Consider the following 18,732-nt stretch of genomic DNA (forward strand, 5'->3'; position numbering starts at 1 on the left):
GTTTTAACAATTGAAATGATGTTTAAATAAAAAGGTCTTTACCTGGCGCCGAAAAGCCAGTAACGACGGTGCCAGGCGGACCTCTTTGGGGAATACCAACACCTCCTTAGATCTGGAAGCTATGCTTCTGGCTATAGACCCAAGGGTAGCGTTTGCCTTCTTAACCGTCATGCCTCACTGCATACTCATGTTCAGCCTGTTGTTGACAAGTACTGTGAGATCCCTTTCACAAGTGCTGCTCTTCAGCCACTTGTCTACCTCCTGTACCTGTGACACCTATTCCTGTGTCCCAAGTGCAGAATCATAAAATCACAGAAGAGTAGGCCATGAAGGCCATTGGTCCACCCCCACTGCTGTCTCAGAACACCAATTTACACCATCCCACTCACTTACACTTATCCACATCCTCACAAAATACTTACCATGTGCATATCCAGCCTATTCTTGAATGCCCTCACTGATGGGACTTCAGTCACCTCCCATGGAAGCCCATTTCATGCCCATGGGGTTTGAACTGTCCAGAAGTACTTCCTGGCATCTAAACTGAACCTTGGTTTCCTGAGTTTTGCTCCATTGGAATGTATCCTGTCCTCCTCCGCAGAGAAAAACAGGTCTCAATCCACCTCTGTGTGACACCCCCTCACATACCTATATGACACCAACAGATCCCCTCGGAGTCTCCTCTTCTCCAACCTAAAAGGTGTAGCGACTTTAGGGACAGAGCAATGCACTGTCCGATGGATTAAGACATGGTTGACAGACACAAGCAGAGGGTGAGTATCAGTGGGGAATCATCATGATGGCAGCTAGTGATTAGCGGAGTTCCCCACGGTTCAATTCTGGAACTGATTCTGTTCAACCTCTATCAATAAAATGGAGGAGAGGATAACCAGTCTGCTGACTAAATTCGCAGAAGTTACCAAAGCAGGGGCAGTGGCCACAATCGAGAAGCAGGTGATCCAGATCCAGATCCAGAAGGCTGTGGAAGTGGGCAGGAGACAAGAGAATGGTGTTTAATGAGGATAAGTGCAAGGTATTGCACAGTTGTCACAGGTACAGGATGGGGGACAAGTGACTGGAGAGAAGCACTTGGGAAAGGTATATCAGGGTACTTGTCATAGAATCATAGAATAGTGGAGTTGGAAGGGGCCACGATTGTCATCAGATCCAACGTCCTGCTATTGCGGAACACCACCATCCCACTCAGATGACTGTCCAGTTTCACCTTGAATGTCTCTAGTGTGCAAGAGCCCACCACCTCTCTAGGCAGTTGGTTCCACTGCCCTATTGTTCTGACAGTGAGGAAGCTTTTCCTGATGTCCAGTCTGAATCTGAGTTGTCACAACATGAATTTATTAATCTGTGTCCTATGCTCTAGCATCAGCAAGATCTTGACCTTCCTCTTTTTGACAGCCTTTGAGGTACTTATAGGGGATATCATGTCCCCCCCCCCCCCCCCAGTCTTCTCAAGGCTGAACAAGCCCAGTTCTCAGTCTCTCCTCATAGGGCAATGTTTCCAAACCCTGGATCATTTTTGTTGCCCTCCTCCAGACACTTTCTAATATTTCTGCATCTTTCTTAAATCTTTGGCACTTGTCCTAATTGAATCTCATTCTGTTGCTTTCTGTCCAGCATTTAAGTTGATCAAGAGCACCCTGGATTTTCATTCTGTCTTCTAGGGTGTTTGCTATTCCACCCAGTTTTGTATCATCCGCAAATTAGAGTATCTTTCTTTGTTCTTCCTCATCCAAATCATTAATAAAGATGTTGAAGAGCACTGGGCCCAGGACTGAACCCTGTGGCACCGCACTAGTTACTTCCATCCAATTTGAGAAGGTGCCATTGATGTGTGTCCAAATTAGCAGCCTATTTTGGATCTACCTAATAGTTTTCCCATCTAGTCCAGTTTTTTGCTAATTTGCTTATAAGATTGTCATGTAGCACTAGGTAGATTATGTTCACAGTGTCCATTTGGGAGGTTACACAAAATGAGTCAAAAAATGAGATTAAATTAGTCTGACATGATTTATTTTTGATAAAGCCATGCCAGCTTCTATTAATCACTGCATTTTCTTCAAGATGCTTGCAAATGTATTTTTTAATAATTTGCTCCAGAATATTTTCAGGGATTGATGTCAGACTAACTAGTCTATAGTTCACAGGTTCATATTTTTTTCCCTTTTTGGAGATTGGGACAGCATTAGCCCTTCTCCAGTCGTCTGGCACTTCTGTTTTCCATGATGTATTGAAGATAATAGCCAGTGGTTATCAAAGTTCCTCCGCTAGCTCTTTTATGACTTTGGAATGGAGTTCATCGGGCCCTGGAGATTTGAATGTGTTTATTCCAACTAGGTATTACTTGACCATTTGTCTGTCACTCCTGGGCTTCCATTTCTCACCTCCAGCTTGTAGTTCCTCTTGACTGCAGATTTCCTTGTGAGAGAAGACTTAGATGAAGTAGGAATTGAGCACCCCTGCCTTTTCCTTGTCGTCTGTTATCACTCTGCCATCCACTTTAAATAGCTGGACACCCTTCTCTTTCTCATGTCTTTTGTTCTGGATGTATCTGAAGAAGGCCTGCTTGTTGTTATCAGCATCCCTTGCTATACTCAGTTCATTTCCTGCTTTGCCCTTCCTGATGCTATTCGTGCAATTCCTTGCTATTTGTTTATATTCTTCCTTTGTGGCCTGGCCCTGCTTCCACTTCCTGTACATATTATTTTCTTTTGTTTCAGGCTGTCACTTAACTTTTTGTGGAGCCACGTGGGCTTCCTCTGCTGTCTTCTACATATTTTTTTGATGGATTTTTTGGTAGTTGTGCTTGGAGAATCTTCTTTTTCAAGATTTTCCACCCTCTTGGATGCCTTTCCCTTTAATGGTGTGTTGCCATTGCACACCGCTTATCATTTTTCTACGTTCGTAAAAGTTGGCTTTCCTGAAGTCCAGGATGCTTGTTTGGCTCCAGTTACCCTTTGCCTCCTTTACAATTGAGAATTCAAGTATCGCATGGTCACCTTCCCCCAGAGTTCCCATGGCTGCTATTTGGTCCAGCAGGCCATCCCTGTTAATTAGTATTAAATCAAGGATAGCTGATCCTCTCATACCCTCCTCTACTTTCTGCTGGAGAACATTGTCAGCAACATACGTATGTCAAGAATCTCTTGGAGGGGCCATGCTTGGCAGAATTTATCTCCCAGCCTGTATCAGGGAAATTGAAATCCCCATGATAAATACCTCATTCTTCTTGGAAATGCTGGCAAGTAGCTTTTCGAAGGTCGCATTCTTGTCCTCTTTTTGACTGGTTGGATGGTAATACAGGCCAATAACTATGTTTTTCTTGTTTTTTGCTCCCTTTCAATTAAGTCAGATGCTTTCAATGGGGCTACTAAGTTCCTCATCTAGTATTTTCACATATGGGGATCTTTTAGTGATTTATAGGTACAGTATATCACAGAAGTGAGTACACCCCTCACATTTTGTAAATATTTATTATATCTTTTCATGTGACAACCCTGAAGAAATGACACTTTGCTACAATGTAAAGTAGTGAGCATACAGCTTGTATAACAGTGTAAATTTGCTGTCCCCTCAAAATAACTCAACACACAGCCACTAATGTCTAAACCACTGGCAACAAAAGTGAGTACACCCCTAAGTGAAACTGTCCAAATTGGGCATTATTAGCCATTTTCCCTCCCCAGTGTCATGTGACTCGTTAAGTGTTATAAGGTCTCAGGTGTGAATGGGGAGCAGGTGTGTTAAATTTGGTGTTATCACTCTCACTCTCTCATACTTGTCACTGGAAGTTCAACATGGCACCTCATGGCAAAGAACTCTGGGGATCTGAAAAAAAGAACTGTTGCTCTACATGAAGATGGCCTAGGCTATGAGAAGATTGCCAAGACCCTGAAACTGAGCTGCAGCATGGTGGCCAAAACCATATAGCGGTTTAACAGGACAGACAGGCCTCGCCATGGTCAACCAAAGAAGTTGAGTGCACGTGCTCAGCGTCATATCCAGAGGCTGGCTTTGGGAAATAGACATATGAGTGCTGCCAGCATTGCTGCAGAGGCTGAAGGGGTGGTGGGTCAGCCTGTCAGTGCTCAGACCATATGCCGCACACTACATCAAATTGGTCTGCAGGGCTGTCATCCCAGAAGGAAGCCTCTTCTAAAGATGATGCACAAGAAAGCCTGCAAACAGTTTGCTGAAGACAAGCAGACTAAGGACATGGATTAGTGGAACCATGTCCTGTGGTCTGATGAGACCAAGATAAACTTATTTGGTTCAGATGGTGTCAAGAGTGTGTGGCGACAACCAGGTGAGGAGTACAAAGACAAGTGTGTCTTGCCTACAACCAAGCATGGTGGTGGGAGTGTCTTGGTCTGGGGCTGCATGAGTGCTGCAGGCACTGGGGAGCTACAGTTCATTGAGGGAACCATGAATGCCAACATGTACTGTGACATACAGAAGCAGAGCATGTTCCCCTCCCTTCGGAGACTGGGCCGCAGGGCAGTATTCCAACATGATAATGACCCAAAGCACACCTCCAAGACAACCACTGCCTTGGTTGATGGACTGGCCAAGCATGTCTCCAGACCTAAACCTTATTGAGCATCTGTGGGGCATCCTGAAACAGAAGGTGGAGGAGCGCAAGGTCTCTAACATCCACCAGCTCCATGATGTTATCATGGAGGAGTGGAAGAGGATTCCAGTGGCAACCTGTGAAGCTCTGGTGAACTCCATGCCCAAGAGGGTTAAGGCAGCGCTGGAAAATGGTGGCCACACAAAATGTTGACACTTTGGCACCAATTTGGACAGTTTCACTTAGGGGTGTACTCACTTTTGTTGCCAGTGGTTTAGACATTAATGGCTGTGTGTTATTTTGAGGGGACAGCAAATTTATACTGTTATACAAGCTGTATACTCACTACTTTATATTGTAGCAAAGTGTCATTTCTTCAGGGTTGTCACATGAAAAGATATAATAAAATATTTACAAAATGTGAGGGGTGTATTCAGTTCTGTGATATACTGTATGTGAGGGGATGTTATGTGGAGGAGGGCCATGACCTGTTCTTCCCTGTAGGGGAGGGCCGGATGCATGCCAATGGGGCAAAGCTCAAGAAATCAAGTTTCAAGCTGAATGTCAGCAAGTACTTCCTGATGGTTAGGACCCCTAGGATATGGAATGGACTCCCAAGGGAGTGGATAATGCTCCATCAGTGAAGGTGTTCAAGGAAACAACCACATGTTGGAGATTGCATGAGTGGGGACAGCTGGAGCCAGGGGTCACACTAGATGGCCTGTGTGGCTCCTTCTGACTGGCTTTATTTCTATGTTTCTATGTAAGATAAAGCATATGGAGGGTCACAAATTGTCAACACCTGAATAATATTAATGGAAAAGGTAAGAAATAATGGCGGGCATCTTACACTAACAATATTTTTACAAATTCCCCAGAGCTTTGAAATTTCCAGAAATTTTGCATTTCTTATCTTGTAAATCTTCCTATTAAGCAGCCTTTAGATATTATATCATTTGGGCTAAATAAAGACCAGGTAGCAATATATGAACATTGTGGATAAAGAGACACCGAATAAGGGAAAGTGAGGCTAATCATTTATTCATCATTCTAGAAAAAATACTGCATGTTTCCCACTTTAGGGAGGAAAGAAACAACAGAAAAGTTGCCTGGGGGAAAAAAACAAAGAAAACTTGGTCTGCACCTGGTTATTTCCATTTCTCACCCCCAGTCTTCACAGCTCTTCCCCAAAAGCATTTTACAAAATATTCAAAATAAAAAACACAAAGTTAGAGACAGAATAAAAATATTGAAATGACTAGAACTTTTAAAAACACTACACCTTCTAAAAGCAGGATGCTGTGCCATCGAGAAGAAATAAGATGAGAAATGAAGGTAAAGAGAGACAACAGAAGGGTTATTTTTTTGGGTGGGAATGTGTTGAGGGGAGGGGAAAATGGCAGGGTGTGCGAAGGGTTTAAGGTTGTGATAAAGGCTAGAGTAGAAAGGTTTTGTACGGGATTTAGGATAAGAAGATAAAAATAAGTGTAAAGTACAAAGTGTAGAAGATGTTTGTGAGGGAAACTGAAGCAATGAGAGAACCCAAGGCACAGCGAATGGCGGTTGAAAGCAGACTGGCAAGAGGATGGGACTTTGCCCATTTATACAAGGGAAGGGGGAGCAGAGTTCCCACCAAAAATGTTACTAGCTGAGAGAATCTTTTCAAAAGCAGGCACTGTGCAGGCACAGCACCCATATGTGTGATGCACAGAGACCACAACAACGAACTTTGATATTATTTTTAAAAATGTTAAAGTCAGGTGAATTTTTTCCCTTTCTGTCCATCCAGAAGCCATCAATAATTGGGCGAGACAAACACCTTTCAGGTAGAGACTGCATAATCAAAGCAAAGCCACAGAAAAAGTGCCTCCTGTTCCCACTGAGGTTCTGCATCCCACTAAGAGTGCTGAACCTTTGGCCTTCCAGTTTTTTCCCCATTTGTTCTTAAGTCTTCATTAGTAGAAATAAGAACTGACCCCATTCTGCATGGGGTCAACCAGTCCTCAGTTTGACACAATGATGCATCAAGCAAACGAGTGTTCATCAGAGTCCACATCCTGCCCTGGCTCGCTCACTGGAATGAGAAGGCTACTCTAGAGACGAGCCACTGACTTTTCAGGGTAGGGCCTCTCATACATGAGAGAATAGGAAAGTGGATGCCTCATCAGGATTCCAGAGCAAGAACTATTTACTTGCTTTTCACACCACTATCAGATATTTATTATATTTGCTAACAATACAATTTTTGCATGCCTTGCCTTCTGAACTGCAGCAATACTCTTTTGGAATTGTCTGTTTTTCTTAAAACTGCACATTTTGTGTATGGTTGCACATTTGAAAAAGCCATCATAACATCAGAGAGCAGGCCCATCACCATTTCTGGTAGATTTGACAACTGAGTAACAATTTGTCTATCAGGCCTACTCTGCTGGGTTCTTCAGTGAGTAGACCTGGTGCCTAAATAATGATTGGGTCCCACAACCCCACAGTTCCTCATGAGTGACAAACAGTGGGTTGTTGTGTCATGTAAACCTGGACAAGCCATTCAGATAATGCAGCTTTAGGGAATTTTGTGCCCATGATGGGTCACCAACTCCACATCTAGGCATCCAACTCCAATGTGGTACCAGAAAGCAGCTAGCAAGCCATTTGCCAAGAGTGTCAAACACCCTGTCACTCCTGCTGAGCTAGCCTGAGTCACTGCAGGTGCCAAGCAGTTTTCTCCATGGTTTCATTCTTCCCAAAATTTATATATCTCTCAGTCTTTCAATACGGGTTATTATGATTTTTTCAGAAATCATTTGGGCAAGAGAATAAAGGTTGGGTAACAGCTTGACTTACATATTCTACTGATTCCAAAATAAAATGTTTCATAATCCAGAAATTAATGTTTTCTAGAAATGAAAGTCCCCCCTCCCAAATTTACTCTTTTTTTGCCAGGCTTTCACATCCCTAGCTCTGTCACCTGCAATATAACGATGAATTTTCCATATACCTTCTCAGGGTAATCTCTTTAAATGTTTACAAACCTACTGCCTTTTATTTTATTTTATTTCTAACATAATAGTGTCCAATCTCAGCTGCATTTAACTGCTGGATTTTTAAATTGCTTTTTATGGGACTGCAACAGAGAAGTCTGGCCACACCAAAAATGGTATTTGAAAGGAATCAAGTTTCAGATTTTTAATGTATTAACCATTATTATGACTTCATTCATTTGCTAAAAATACCAAAAGGTGGGAGCAGATTAATTTCTCACAAAATCCATGGTCAGAATAGCAGCTGCACAGCTTCCTTCATAGCTCAGGTTCTATACAACTTACAGACATTACTGTTTTTAAAAATGGAAGCTGAGAATTTAGAGATTGTGGCCCATTTGGTGGGGGTGTCAATTACCCTGCCCCTTCTGTCCAAGTAGGGGATAGCCATATAACTCTGTCCATTGGACCACCCCACCCACCTCACCTTTACATTGTATCAATTACAGAGCTATGCACCAGTTCAGGGAAATCTGCTGCCTACTGACTGAAGATGATGCTGCAGTCCTCTGCTACAAACCCCAAAGATATCACTGGTTTTAAGCCACCATTAGTACTGCAGAAGCAGCAGTGTGTTGGGGTGGGGGGATTGGATGAAGAAAGCATGGGGGCCACACAGCGTGCGGCTGAGGGCTACGTTAGGCATTTTGGCTGTAAACCCATTTCCAAGGTACTCTGGCCAGTAGAGGCCAGAATATTTCTATTTAGTAAAGAAAATAAAATGAATTAACCCCTTCCCCGAAACTGCTTGAAGTCCAGAATCATATCCCAAAGTACTAACTGCAATCACTCTCAAAAATGCACACACACACATGCACGGGCTAGGAAATTTGCAATGGAAATTTCACTTCAGTCCTATTTATATGTTTCTTCTGTGCATGTTTATGAGACCACCAAGCAATATTATCAATGAAAATGTAACAACCTGTAGTGCATCTTTTACCTGCTTCATTCACTGAATATCTGAGGTGACATAGGGGCTCAGAGTTCAAATTTACCTTGCTTTCCTCTACATAAAACATTTAAACTAGTTATCATTTCTTTCAATTGCCTTCCCAAGTCCCTTGGCAATAAGAGAACAAAAACACCATTATAAAAAGGAAGTCCTATTCCCACCTTCCTCGCTTTGGTTTTGTAATTGCTCCTCTTGCCGGCAACAAAGGGACTGGAAGTTGTCTTCCTCATGCTGAATGATCCGATGAAGAATAATCCAAGGAAGCACTGAAGAAACAAATGGTTCTTTAGGTTCCTCCTGGACTGCCATGCTGCAATCTATTATCTATTAGTTAAAAAACAGAAAAATTGTAAATTAAACCCATGAAAATAATTAACATTCAGCAAAAGAGGTCAGTTAGTAATGCGGCTATTGTCATAGCAATGCAAATGTAGAGTTCAACACACATTCAAGATGCCTTATTGAGTATTCATCCGATAATCCCAACAAATCACTACATTGATTTTAAGCTTGCAAAGCAGCCTGTAACTTTTTGTGTATGTGTATCACCTATTATTTCCCATACATGGTTCACTGCCTTGTCATGGCGAAGGGACTTGTGTAGCGCAATGAAGCTATGAGTTATGCTGTGCAGCGGCACCCAAGACGGTCAGGTCATAGCAGAGAGCTCTGACAAAAGTTGATCCACTGGAGAAGGAAATGGAAACACACAGTACCAAAAGGCAAAACGATATGACGCAGAAGATGAGCCCCTCAGGACAGAAGGTGTCCAATGTGCTTCTGGGGAAGAGAAGAGGGCTAATACTAGTAGTGCCAGAAAGAATGAAGCGACTGGGTCAAAGCCAAAAGGACACTCAGTTGTGGTATTCATCCAATAATCCAATGGTGGTGAAAGGAAAGTCCAATGCTGTAAAGAACAATACTGCATAGGAATCTGGAATGTAAGATCTATGAATCAAGGTAAGCTGGACATGGTCAAACATGAGATGACAAGACTGACCACTGACATTGAGAATCAGCAAAATCCCCAGAAGAAATGGAGTAGCCATCACAGTCAATAAAACAGTAGGAAACGCAGTACTGGTACAATCTCCAAAATGACCGAATGATCTCATTCGAATCCAAGGCAAATCATTCAACATCACAGTAGTCCAAGTCTATGCCCCAGCCACTGGTGCTGAAGAGGCTGAGGTCAACAGGTTCTATGAAGGCCAGCAACACCTTCTAGAATACCAAAAAAATTATGTCCTTATCATCATGGGGGATCGCACTGCTAAAGTAAAAAGCCAAAAGATAACCGGAATAGCAGGCAAGTTTGGCCTTGGGAGTACAAAATGAAGCAGGACAAAGGCTGGAAAAATTTTGTCAAGAGAACACGCTGGTCATAGCAAACACTCTTTTCCAACAACCCAAGAGATGACTCTACACATGGACCTCACTAGACGGTCAACACAGAAAGCAGATTGACTATGTGCTCTGCGGCCAAAGATGGAGAAGCTCTGTCCAGTTATTAAAAACAAGACCAGCAGCTGACTGTGGCTCAGATCACAAGATTCTTGTTGCAAAATTCAGGCTTAGATTGAAGAAAGTAGGGAAAAGCACTAGGCCACTCAGGTATGACCTAAATCATATTCCTGATGAATATACAGTGGAGGGGACAAATAAATTTAAGGGATTAGATTTGATAGACAGAGTGCCTGAAGAACTATGGACAGAGGTTTGCAACATTGTGCAAGAGGTAGCAACTAAAACCATCCCAAAGAAAAAGAAATGCAAGAAAGAAAAATGGCTGTATGAGGAAGCTTTACAAATAGCTGAGGAAAGAAGGGAAACCAAATGCAAGGGAGAAAAGGAAAGATACACCCAACTGAATCCAGAATACCAGAGAACAGTTAGAACAGAGATGAAGGCCTTCTTAAATGAACAGTATAAAGAAAAAGAAGAAAACAATAGAATGGGAAAGACTACAGATCTCTTCAAGAAAATATGAGATATGAAAGGAACATTTCATGCAAAGATGGGTGTGATAAAGGACAAAAATGGCAGGGACCTAACAGAGGCAAAAGAGATTAAGAAGAGGTGGCAAGAAAACATGGAAAGAACTGTACAAGAAAGATCTTAATGTCCCTGATAACCACGATGGTGTGGTCGCTGACCTCGAGCCAGACATCTTGGAATGTGAAGTTAAATGGGCCTTAGGAAGTCTTAGTAACAACAAAGCTAGTGGAGGCGCATGTATTCTAGCTGAGCTATTCAAAATCCTAAAAGACAATGCAGTTAAAGTGCTACACTCAATATGCCAGCAAATTTGGAAAACTCAACAGTGGCCACAGGATTAGAAAAGGTCAGTTTACATTCCAATCCCAAAGAAGGGCAATGCCAAAGAATGTTCAAACTACCACACCATTGCACTCATTTCACATGCTAGCAAAGTTATGCTCAGAATACTGTAAGCCAGGCTCCGGCAGTATTTGGACAGAGAACTACCAGAAGTACAGACAGGGTTTTGAAGAGGCAGAGGAACTAGAGATCAAATTGCCAACATACGCTCGATCGTGGAGAAAGCTAGGGAGCTGCAGCAAAATGTCTACTTCTGCTTCACTGACTATGCTAAAGCCTTTGATTGTGTGGATCATAACATATTGTGGCAAGTTCTTTGAGAGATGGGAGTCCCAGACCATCTTATTTGTCTCTTGAGAAACCTGTATGCGGGTCAAGAAGCAACAGTGAGAACTGGACATGGAACCACTGATTGGTTCAAAATTGGAAAAGGAGTTTGGCAAGGCTGCATACTGTTGCCCTGCCTATTTAACTTATATGCAGATCGCAACATGAGAAAGGTGGGGCTAGATGCATCACAAATTGGAATTAAGATTGCTGGGAGAAATATCAACAACCTCAGATATGCAGATGATACAACACTAATGTTAGAAAGTGAAGAGGAACTAAAGAGCCTCTTGATGCGGGTGAAGGAAGAGAGCACAAAAGTTGGCTTGAAACTCAACATCAGGAAAACTAAGGTCATGGCGACCAGTCCTTTCACTTCTCGGCAAATAGATGGGGAAGAAATGGAAGTAGGGACATATTTTATTTTCCTAGGCTCCAAGATCACCGCAGGCAGGGACTGCAGTCAAGAAATTAAAAGATGCTTGCTCCTTGGGAGTAAAGCAATGGCAAATCTAGAAATCATACTAAAAAGCAAAGACATCACCCTGTCAACAAAAGTTGGTTTAGTCAAGGCTATAGTTTCCCCAGTTGCAATGTATGGCTGTGAAAGTTGGACCATAAGGAAGGCTGAGCACTGAAGAATTGAGGCTTTTGAATTGTGGTGCTGGAGAAGACTCCTGCGAGTCCCTTGGACTGCAAGGAGATCAAACCAGACAGTCCTAGAGGAGATCAGCCCTGACTGCTCTTTAGAAGGCCAGATACTGAAGATGAAACTCAAATACTTTGGCCACACAATGAGAAGGAAGGGCTCCCTGGAGAAGAGTCTAATGCTGGTCGGGCACGACTTCGGGAATAACATAACATCATTTAATTAATTCATCATGGGCAGAATCTGGCTACATAATGGAGCAATCAAACAATAGCTGTGTATGAAGCACATTGAACAATGTTTGCAGGGTCTGTGATGGGAGATGCCAGAACTGTGCTGCACAGTAGCTGCCCTCTTGCCTCCAAACCAGAGTATGGCTGGCCAAGAGAATAACCCCAACCTGAATTAAGCTGAGAATCCAGCATCTTCAGCCAGTCCAGTAAGGCCAGCAAAAATGTTGGGGAGGTTACTTTCACAAACAGGAGATGCAGTCTGAGACTGTTGGGTCGCAAAGAAAGTCTTTAGCACCTACCCAAGCAAGAAGAGCTAACCCCGCCTCCCAAAAAAAAGAAAGAAAACTGGAGGTAAGAGCATCCCTCTCTGGGTGGGAAGAGAGCCTCATGTCTCACCACTGCCACCAATATTAAAGGTGGCTTGCTTGTTCTTCTTGTCTTTGCCTACATTCTACTGGACACTGTAACTCCAAGCCACCTTATAGCTCAAAATATTTTCGATTGCTCCGTATTATATAGCCCTTGCCCACGCTTTTTCTTTTAACAAAAATCTAGAAACCCATATTATTTTAAAAATTTTTGTTTGTGTTATTAAAATCTGGAAATTTCTGACTTAACTGTTTAACAACCCAAGGCACTTCACTTTACATTTAAGGGAACAGAAGAAACAAAGGCACCTGTATCAAATATATACAATTACGAAAGACAACAGTGAAAAATGGATACAAAACATAAACATGTGAAAGAAAACTTGCACTCCCCTTTCTTGTGGCCATATTGGATTTGTCAAGGGATGTTCTCTGAGCTTCCAAAGTTACCTGAGCAAGCAACATGTCAATTCTTCTTTCCAGGTCAAGAACAAATGACAATATCTCTTGCTAAGGATTCTACAAAAGTCCTCGCTCCCACTATTGCAAAAACCATCAGGATGCACATAGGCTCTAACACTTCAATGTCAGAGGACAGTGTGAAGCTGCTTGGTAAGGTAAACATTTTTCCCTTATAGCAAAAGTAGCCTTATGCGCATAGCAACAGGAGAAAGCAACTTCAAGCCTTCTTTTGTACTCTTCCAATGAAGATGAGGGCCAGAAGGCCTTGGATTGGCTTCAAGAAGCTATCCTAGCATCTGGACACTGAGAAAGTTCACAGCACTACCTAGACCTTAATTACCTCCTTGTCATTTTTCTGATAGAACGCATACAATTAGGGCCAAATAAAAGCTATGTTCATTAGAAATTAAGAACACAGCAGAGAGTCATCAAGTTGGCTGCCTTGCTAAGACCTGAAAGGCCAGTTTCTACAAAGTGGTCTTTCTTGTGCCCCAAGGCCAAAGGTCTCTTGCTTGCTACACTGGCACGTCCAATATTGAATGGAATTACGCTAATATTTTTTGATCTACAGAACAGCTCTTCAAACCACTACTCAGAGAAGCACTGCTAGTAGATTGCAACATCAGCAAGAGCTGGAGACACTCTTGGATACCTGGATCAGGTTGTTAGCCAGTCGGACAAGACTCTGTATTGCAGATGATTCATTCAGGCAGCTGCAGTCAGAAGCCAAACAGCAATCAATTCCTCGGAGAAGCTGTGTAACAGTGGCCACCCACTCTTCCTTTGCAGAGGCTTCCGTCATATTAATCATCTGTTGAAAGGCTTCATTCAAAGCAACTTCTGAACACTCAAAGCACTGCACATAGTCTTTCAACTTGAGCAGAGAATCCTAAGGCATATCAGTAAGAGAAGCCCATGTTTAAGATTCTTTTAAAGATTTCACTAAAAAGCTTGCACATGGCATTTATTACACACACACACACACACACACACAGATACCATTTGATAAGCAGAAAGCTCTTGAAACAGTTCACATTATATAATTAAAATATGCAAAATTCCATCATTCTTAATTTCACACATGGAAAGCAGCAAGAGTCATGCACCAACCCAGGATGCTGTTTAAGTTCTGGCATAATGTTCAAGTAGCCCTTTCAGCTGAATGGTTCAAATGCCTCTACTATCGTACCTCTCCAGATCACAATCAAGATAAACAAAGCACTGCATATAAGCCATAGGGAGAACTGCCAAGGAACTCTGGCTATGAGGCAGTGCAGTAATATTGTAAATATTTTTTCATCTCCACTTAACAGGACTAGAAAGGTAGACAGAATCAGTTTCCTCTCCAAGTCAATGAGAATATTGTCTTACACTACAGCCTTCCTGCTCATCAGACCAAGCAAGGTACACATGCAAAATACCAATTTTCCCCTCTCCTTTCCGTTCAAATCCAAGGAAGCTGTTTTAAAAGTTCCAAATCAGTATCTTGATGTTCATCCTCATCTGGGCCAGGCACACTCTCTGCCCAACTTACTTCACAGGGTTGTTGTGGGGTTAAGACTGAGAGCAGAAGAAGGAGAATGATGGAATTCTTTTAAGAAGAAAAGGGCAGGATATTAATCTAATAAATAAATAAATGTCTGATCAGGCCAAGACAGGCATATCACTTGGTTCAGAGCGAGCCACTTTAGTGTGTTTTTTGTGCCGACACTCGGTTTTATCAGGTCTGTCCTTCTTAGGATGCTGAGGTTTTGAAGCTTCCGCGGACCTTGACATGCTTCCTCTTTTCCTTATGTTTCCTTGGAAGAGAATGAAAGGAACACTTTCCATCAGGTCTGGCTGAGTCTCCTTCGGATTGGTGAGAGGGGACACTTTTGGAAGACCCTGGAGCCGCAGAGGAGCTGGTATCAGCCAAAATCTGCTTCATGGCGACCAAGGCTTGGTCCCACAACATCTTGTGCAGCCTATTTTCTTGGTTTTTCCGAGTCTAGGGTTAGGGTGAGGGTGTGTGGGTCAGCGAGAGACATTTTAGCTCCACACTGAGTGCACTTGCGGAAAGCCACCCGTTGTGACATCGAGAGAAAGGAGGAAAGTACAGCGGTAAGGAGAGAGGTATAACTCAAGGTTAAGACAATAGAAGGGTTTTATTTATTTATTTATATTTGGAAAGGGGGTTGGGGGAAGGGGGAAGGATATAAAGCGGGGGTCCAGTAAGGGTCGCGAAGAATGGGTAAGGGGTTTTAGATCAAGAAGGGGTAAGATGAAGTTAGAAATTTTTAGAACTATTTGAAAGTAAAGTAAGTAGTTTGCAAAAAGATGAGGAGACAAACAAAAAGGCCTGAGGCATGGTGAACAGCAGTCACAAGCAGACTGGCAAAGGGGCAGGCACTCTGCCCATTTAAACTGTGGGAGTGTGGAGTTCCCGCCAAAAACTGTTAAAGCTCTTAAATCTTCTCAGCAACAGGCACTGTGCAGGCACAGCACCCCATATATGTGTGATGCATGGAGACCACAATGAAGAACTCATGTTCCTCCTCAGACACAACTCAAAAGTGCTGGTTATGACTTGTAATATTAGCTATGGTCATATTAGCTATGACCAGGCTACCAGAAAACCACCTTCTACCACATAAACCTGCCCTGCTTTAAAGATATTCGGGGAGGTCCTTTTCTTGGAACTGCCTCCTACAGAGTTGCATTTGGCAAGACAGAAAGCCTATTTGGTGGTCAATCCCAGGCTGTGGAACACTCTGCCAAAACAAACTTGGCTGACTCCTAGTTCGACTACCAGGCAAAGAAATTTTTATCTAAGCAGGCCTTTGGAGAGTAAGTACATCTACTGCACAGAGTGCTGTTTTTCAATTGCTACTGTAGTATTTTAATTGCATTTTGATGTATTTGTTTTACTGTATTATTACAACATTGCATTCATTTTCTTCTTTTATATTTTATTTTAAATTTAATTTTAACACAACCTTAATTTTTACAAAGGAAATTACAAAGAAAGCATATCATTAAATGTTTTCATATCATCAAATCTTTTCTTAAAAAGAAAACATATCATTAAAATCATATTATAACAAAACCAAACCACGGATCCTGCCGCCGGACCATTGCATACATGCTAAATCATTTGCTCTTTCAAGAAGCTCTGTCCTCATTCCAAAATTGCACAGAATCTTGTTCAAATACTTTCAATTTTATTAGAACATACTCAAAAGGGTCACCAAATATCTTCAAAATTATTCTTATCTATATAGCCTTTTCCATTTTAATATCACAAGTTGACACCATTAATAGCTATATTCTAAACTTCTCTATACCAATCACTCAATTAATAATCATACTTTAGTTCCTAATTTTCTGCTATAATTTTTTTGCAACTGTTAATAAATTTGTTATTAATTCTTTAGTGTTCCATTACCATTGTTCTCTGTCAAATATTGATAATAATATGATTCCAGGATTTACTGTAATATTCAAACTCAGTATTTTACTACTTTTTTAAGAAACTTCTTTCCAGAATTTCATTATGTATTCACATTCCCACCACATATGGAAATATGTCTCCACTCCCTGACCACATCTCCAACATAAGTATTTATTAGAATAAAGTCATAGAATCATAGAAGAGTATAGTGGGAAGGGGCTATAAAGGCCACTGAGTCCAACCCCCTGCTACTGCAGGACCCCACCTAGGTATTTATTACCCCACCTAGGTATTTCTTGACCATTTCTCTGTCAATCTTGGGCTGCCATCTCTCACTTCCAGCTTGTACTTCCTCTTGATTGCAGATTTCCTTGTGGGAGAAGACTGAGCTGAAGTAGAAATTGAGCGCCTCTCCCTTTTTCCTTGTCATCTGTCAGCACTCTGCCATCCACGTGAAGTAGCTGGACACCCTCCACTTTCTCATGTCTTTTGTTCTGGATGTATCTGAAGAAGGCTTTCCTGTTGTTCTCAGCATCCCTTGCTATTCTCAGTTCATTTCCTGCTTTGCCCTTCCTGATGCTATTCCTGCACTTCCTTGCTATTTGTTTATATTCTTCCTTCATGGCCATCCACTTCCTGTATATGTTCTCTTTTTCTTTCACGCTGTCACTTAACTTTTTATGGAGCCACATGGGCTTCCTCTGTTGTCTTCTACACTTTTTTCTTGATGGAATTGTTTGTAGTTGTGCTTGGAGAATCTTCTTTTTTCAAGATTTCCCACCCCTCTTGGATGCCTTTCCCTTTAACGGTGTGTTGCCATGGCACACCTCTTATCATTTTTCTGGTCACCTTCCCCCAGAGTTCCCATGGCTACTATTAGGTCCACCAGGCCATCTCTGTAAGTTAGTATTAAATCGAGGATAGCTGATCCTCTCGTACCTTCCTCTACTTTCTGTTGGAGAAAGCTGTCAGCAACACATGTCAGGAATCTCTTGAAGGGGCATGCTAGGCAGAATTTGTCTCCCAGCATAAATCAGGGAAACTGAAGTCCCTCATGATGACTATATTGTTCTTCTTGGAAATGCTGACAAGTTACTTTTCAAAGTTTGCATCCTTGTCCTCTTTTTGACTGGGTGGACAGTAATATATAAGCTCTCCTGATGAAGTTTTTCATGTAGTGGCCAAACATCTGCTTCCTGTTCTTTGTGAGGTGCAGCCCATCAGACTACATGGCCCAGGAGGCTCCTTCTGACTCACTCTGTTTCTATGTTCTATGTTCCTTCTGGACTACACTTACCTGTTGTAGCTCCCCCATTCTGTCTAGAAACTCTTTGTTTTCTTTTATTCTCCAGAGGATGGACACTTGCTGCTCTAGTGCATAATAGGTCACGTCGCCCATAATAGGTCACGTCGCCCAGCATGTCTGGGCTTTCATCAGCAGGGTGTGAACTGATGGCAGGCCTGCTCTTGAGAGGACCTTAGTGTCTGGCACCTCGTCCTGCCACCGGATCCTCAAAAGTCTGCGGAGGCAAGTCGTGTGGAAGTGGTTCAGTTGCCCAGCGTGCCTCCTGTATACTGTCCAAGTCTCACTGGCATACATCAGGGTAGTTAGCACTACTGCTCAGTAGACTTTAAGCTCTGTAGCAAGGCTTATTCCACGGCGGTCCCACACTTTGGTCAGCAGTCTGCCGAATGCAGAGCTTGCCTTGGCGATTCTGCAGTTGACCTCGATGTCAATTGTCACTGCGCGGGAAAGGGTGCTGCCAAGGTATGTAAATTGGTCCACTGCTTGCAGCTTGTGTCCCTTCACTGTGATGGTGGGCTCTTGGTATTGGGCTTTCGGAACTGGCTGATGCGTCACTTTGATTTTCTCTGTGTTGATGAGGAGGCTGAAGTTGTCGCATGCTACTGCAAATTTGTTCATGCTGGCTTATACTTCCTGCTCTGATCCAGCATTCAGGGCACAGTCGTCAGCAAAAAGGAGGTCTCGTAGCACAGTCTCTTTTATCTTGGTGACAGCCTGGAGTCTTCGCAGGTTGAACAGTTGCCCATCGGTCCTGTATTTCAGGCTGACTCCCAAGGAGTTGTTCTGAAAGGCATCTGTCAGCATGGCTGAAAACATTATGCTGAACAGGGTCGGTGCCAACACACCCTTGCTTGACCCCATTTGTGACGGGAAAGGCCTCTGAAGCTTCTCCGTCATCCAAAACATGAGCTGTCATGCCGTCATGGAACTGACGTACCATCAGGATGAATCTGTCAGGGAACCCAAACTTCGACATGATGTGCCACAGACCTTCACGACTCACAGTGTCAAAAGCCTTGGTGAGGTCCACAAAGATGGT

The 18,732-nt window shown here is 42.6% G+C and overlaps 1 protein-coding gene across 14 annotated transcripts in view; it reads right to left on the minus strand.

Moving 5' to 3' along the window:
• CABIN1 (calcineurin binding protein 1) overlaps positions 1-18,732 on the minus strand; it is a 257,074-nt gene that overhangs the window by 149,017 nt on the left and 89,325 nt on the right. For 13 of the 14 annotated variants that reach the window (XR_006416074.1, XM_044444094.1, XM_044444096.1 and 10 more), the window contains 2 exons: positions 13,610-13,846; positions 8,740-8,902 (listed from right to left, as the gene is read on the minus strand). Coding sequence is in view for 13 of the 14 variants with exons in the window: in XM_044444094.1 (XP_044300029.1) it covers positions 8,740-8,902; positions 13,610-13,846 (400 nt within the window). In the remaining variant the exon portion in view is untranslated. The remainder of the gene's footprint in view (positions 1-8,739; positions 8,903-13,609; positions 13,847-18,732) is intronic. The other variant, XM_044444098.1, reaches the window with a different exon arrangement.

The sequence above is a fragment of the Varanus komodoensis genome, unplaced genomic scaffold (assembly GCF_004798865.1).
Source record: "Varanus komodoensis strain SLA01 unplaced genomic scaffold, ASM479886v1 scaffold44_1, whole genome shotgun sequence".
Classification (NCBI taxonomy): Eukaryota; Metazoa; Chordata; class Lepidosauria; order Squamata; family Varanidae; genus Varanus; species Varanus komodoensis.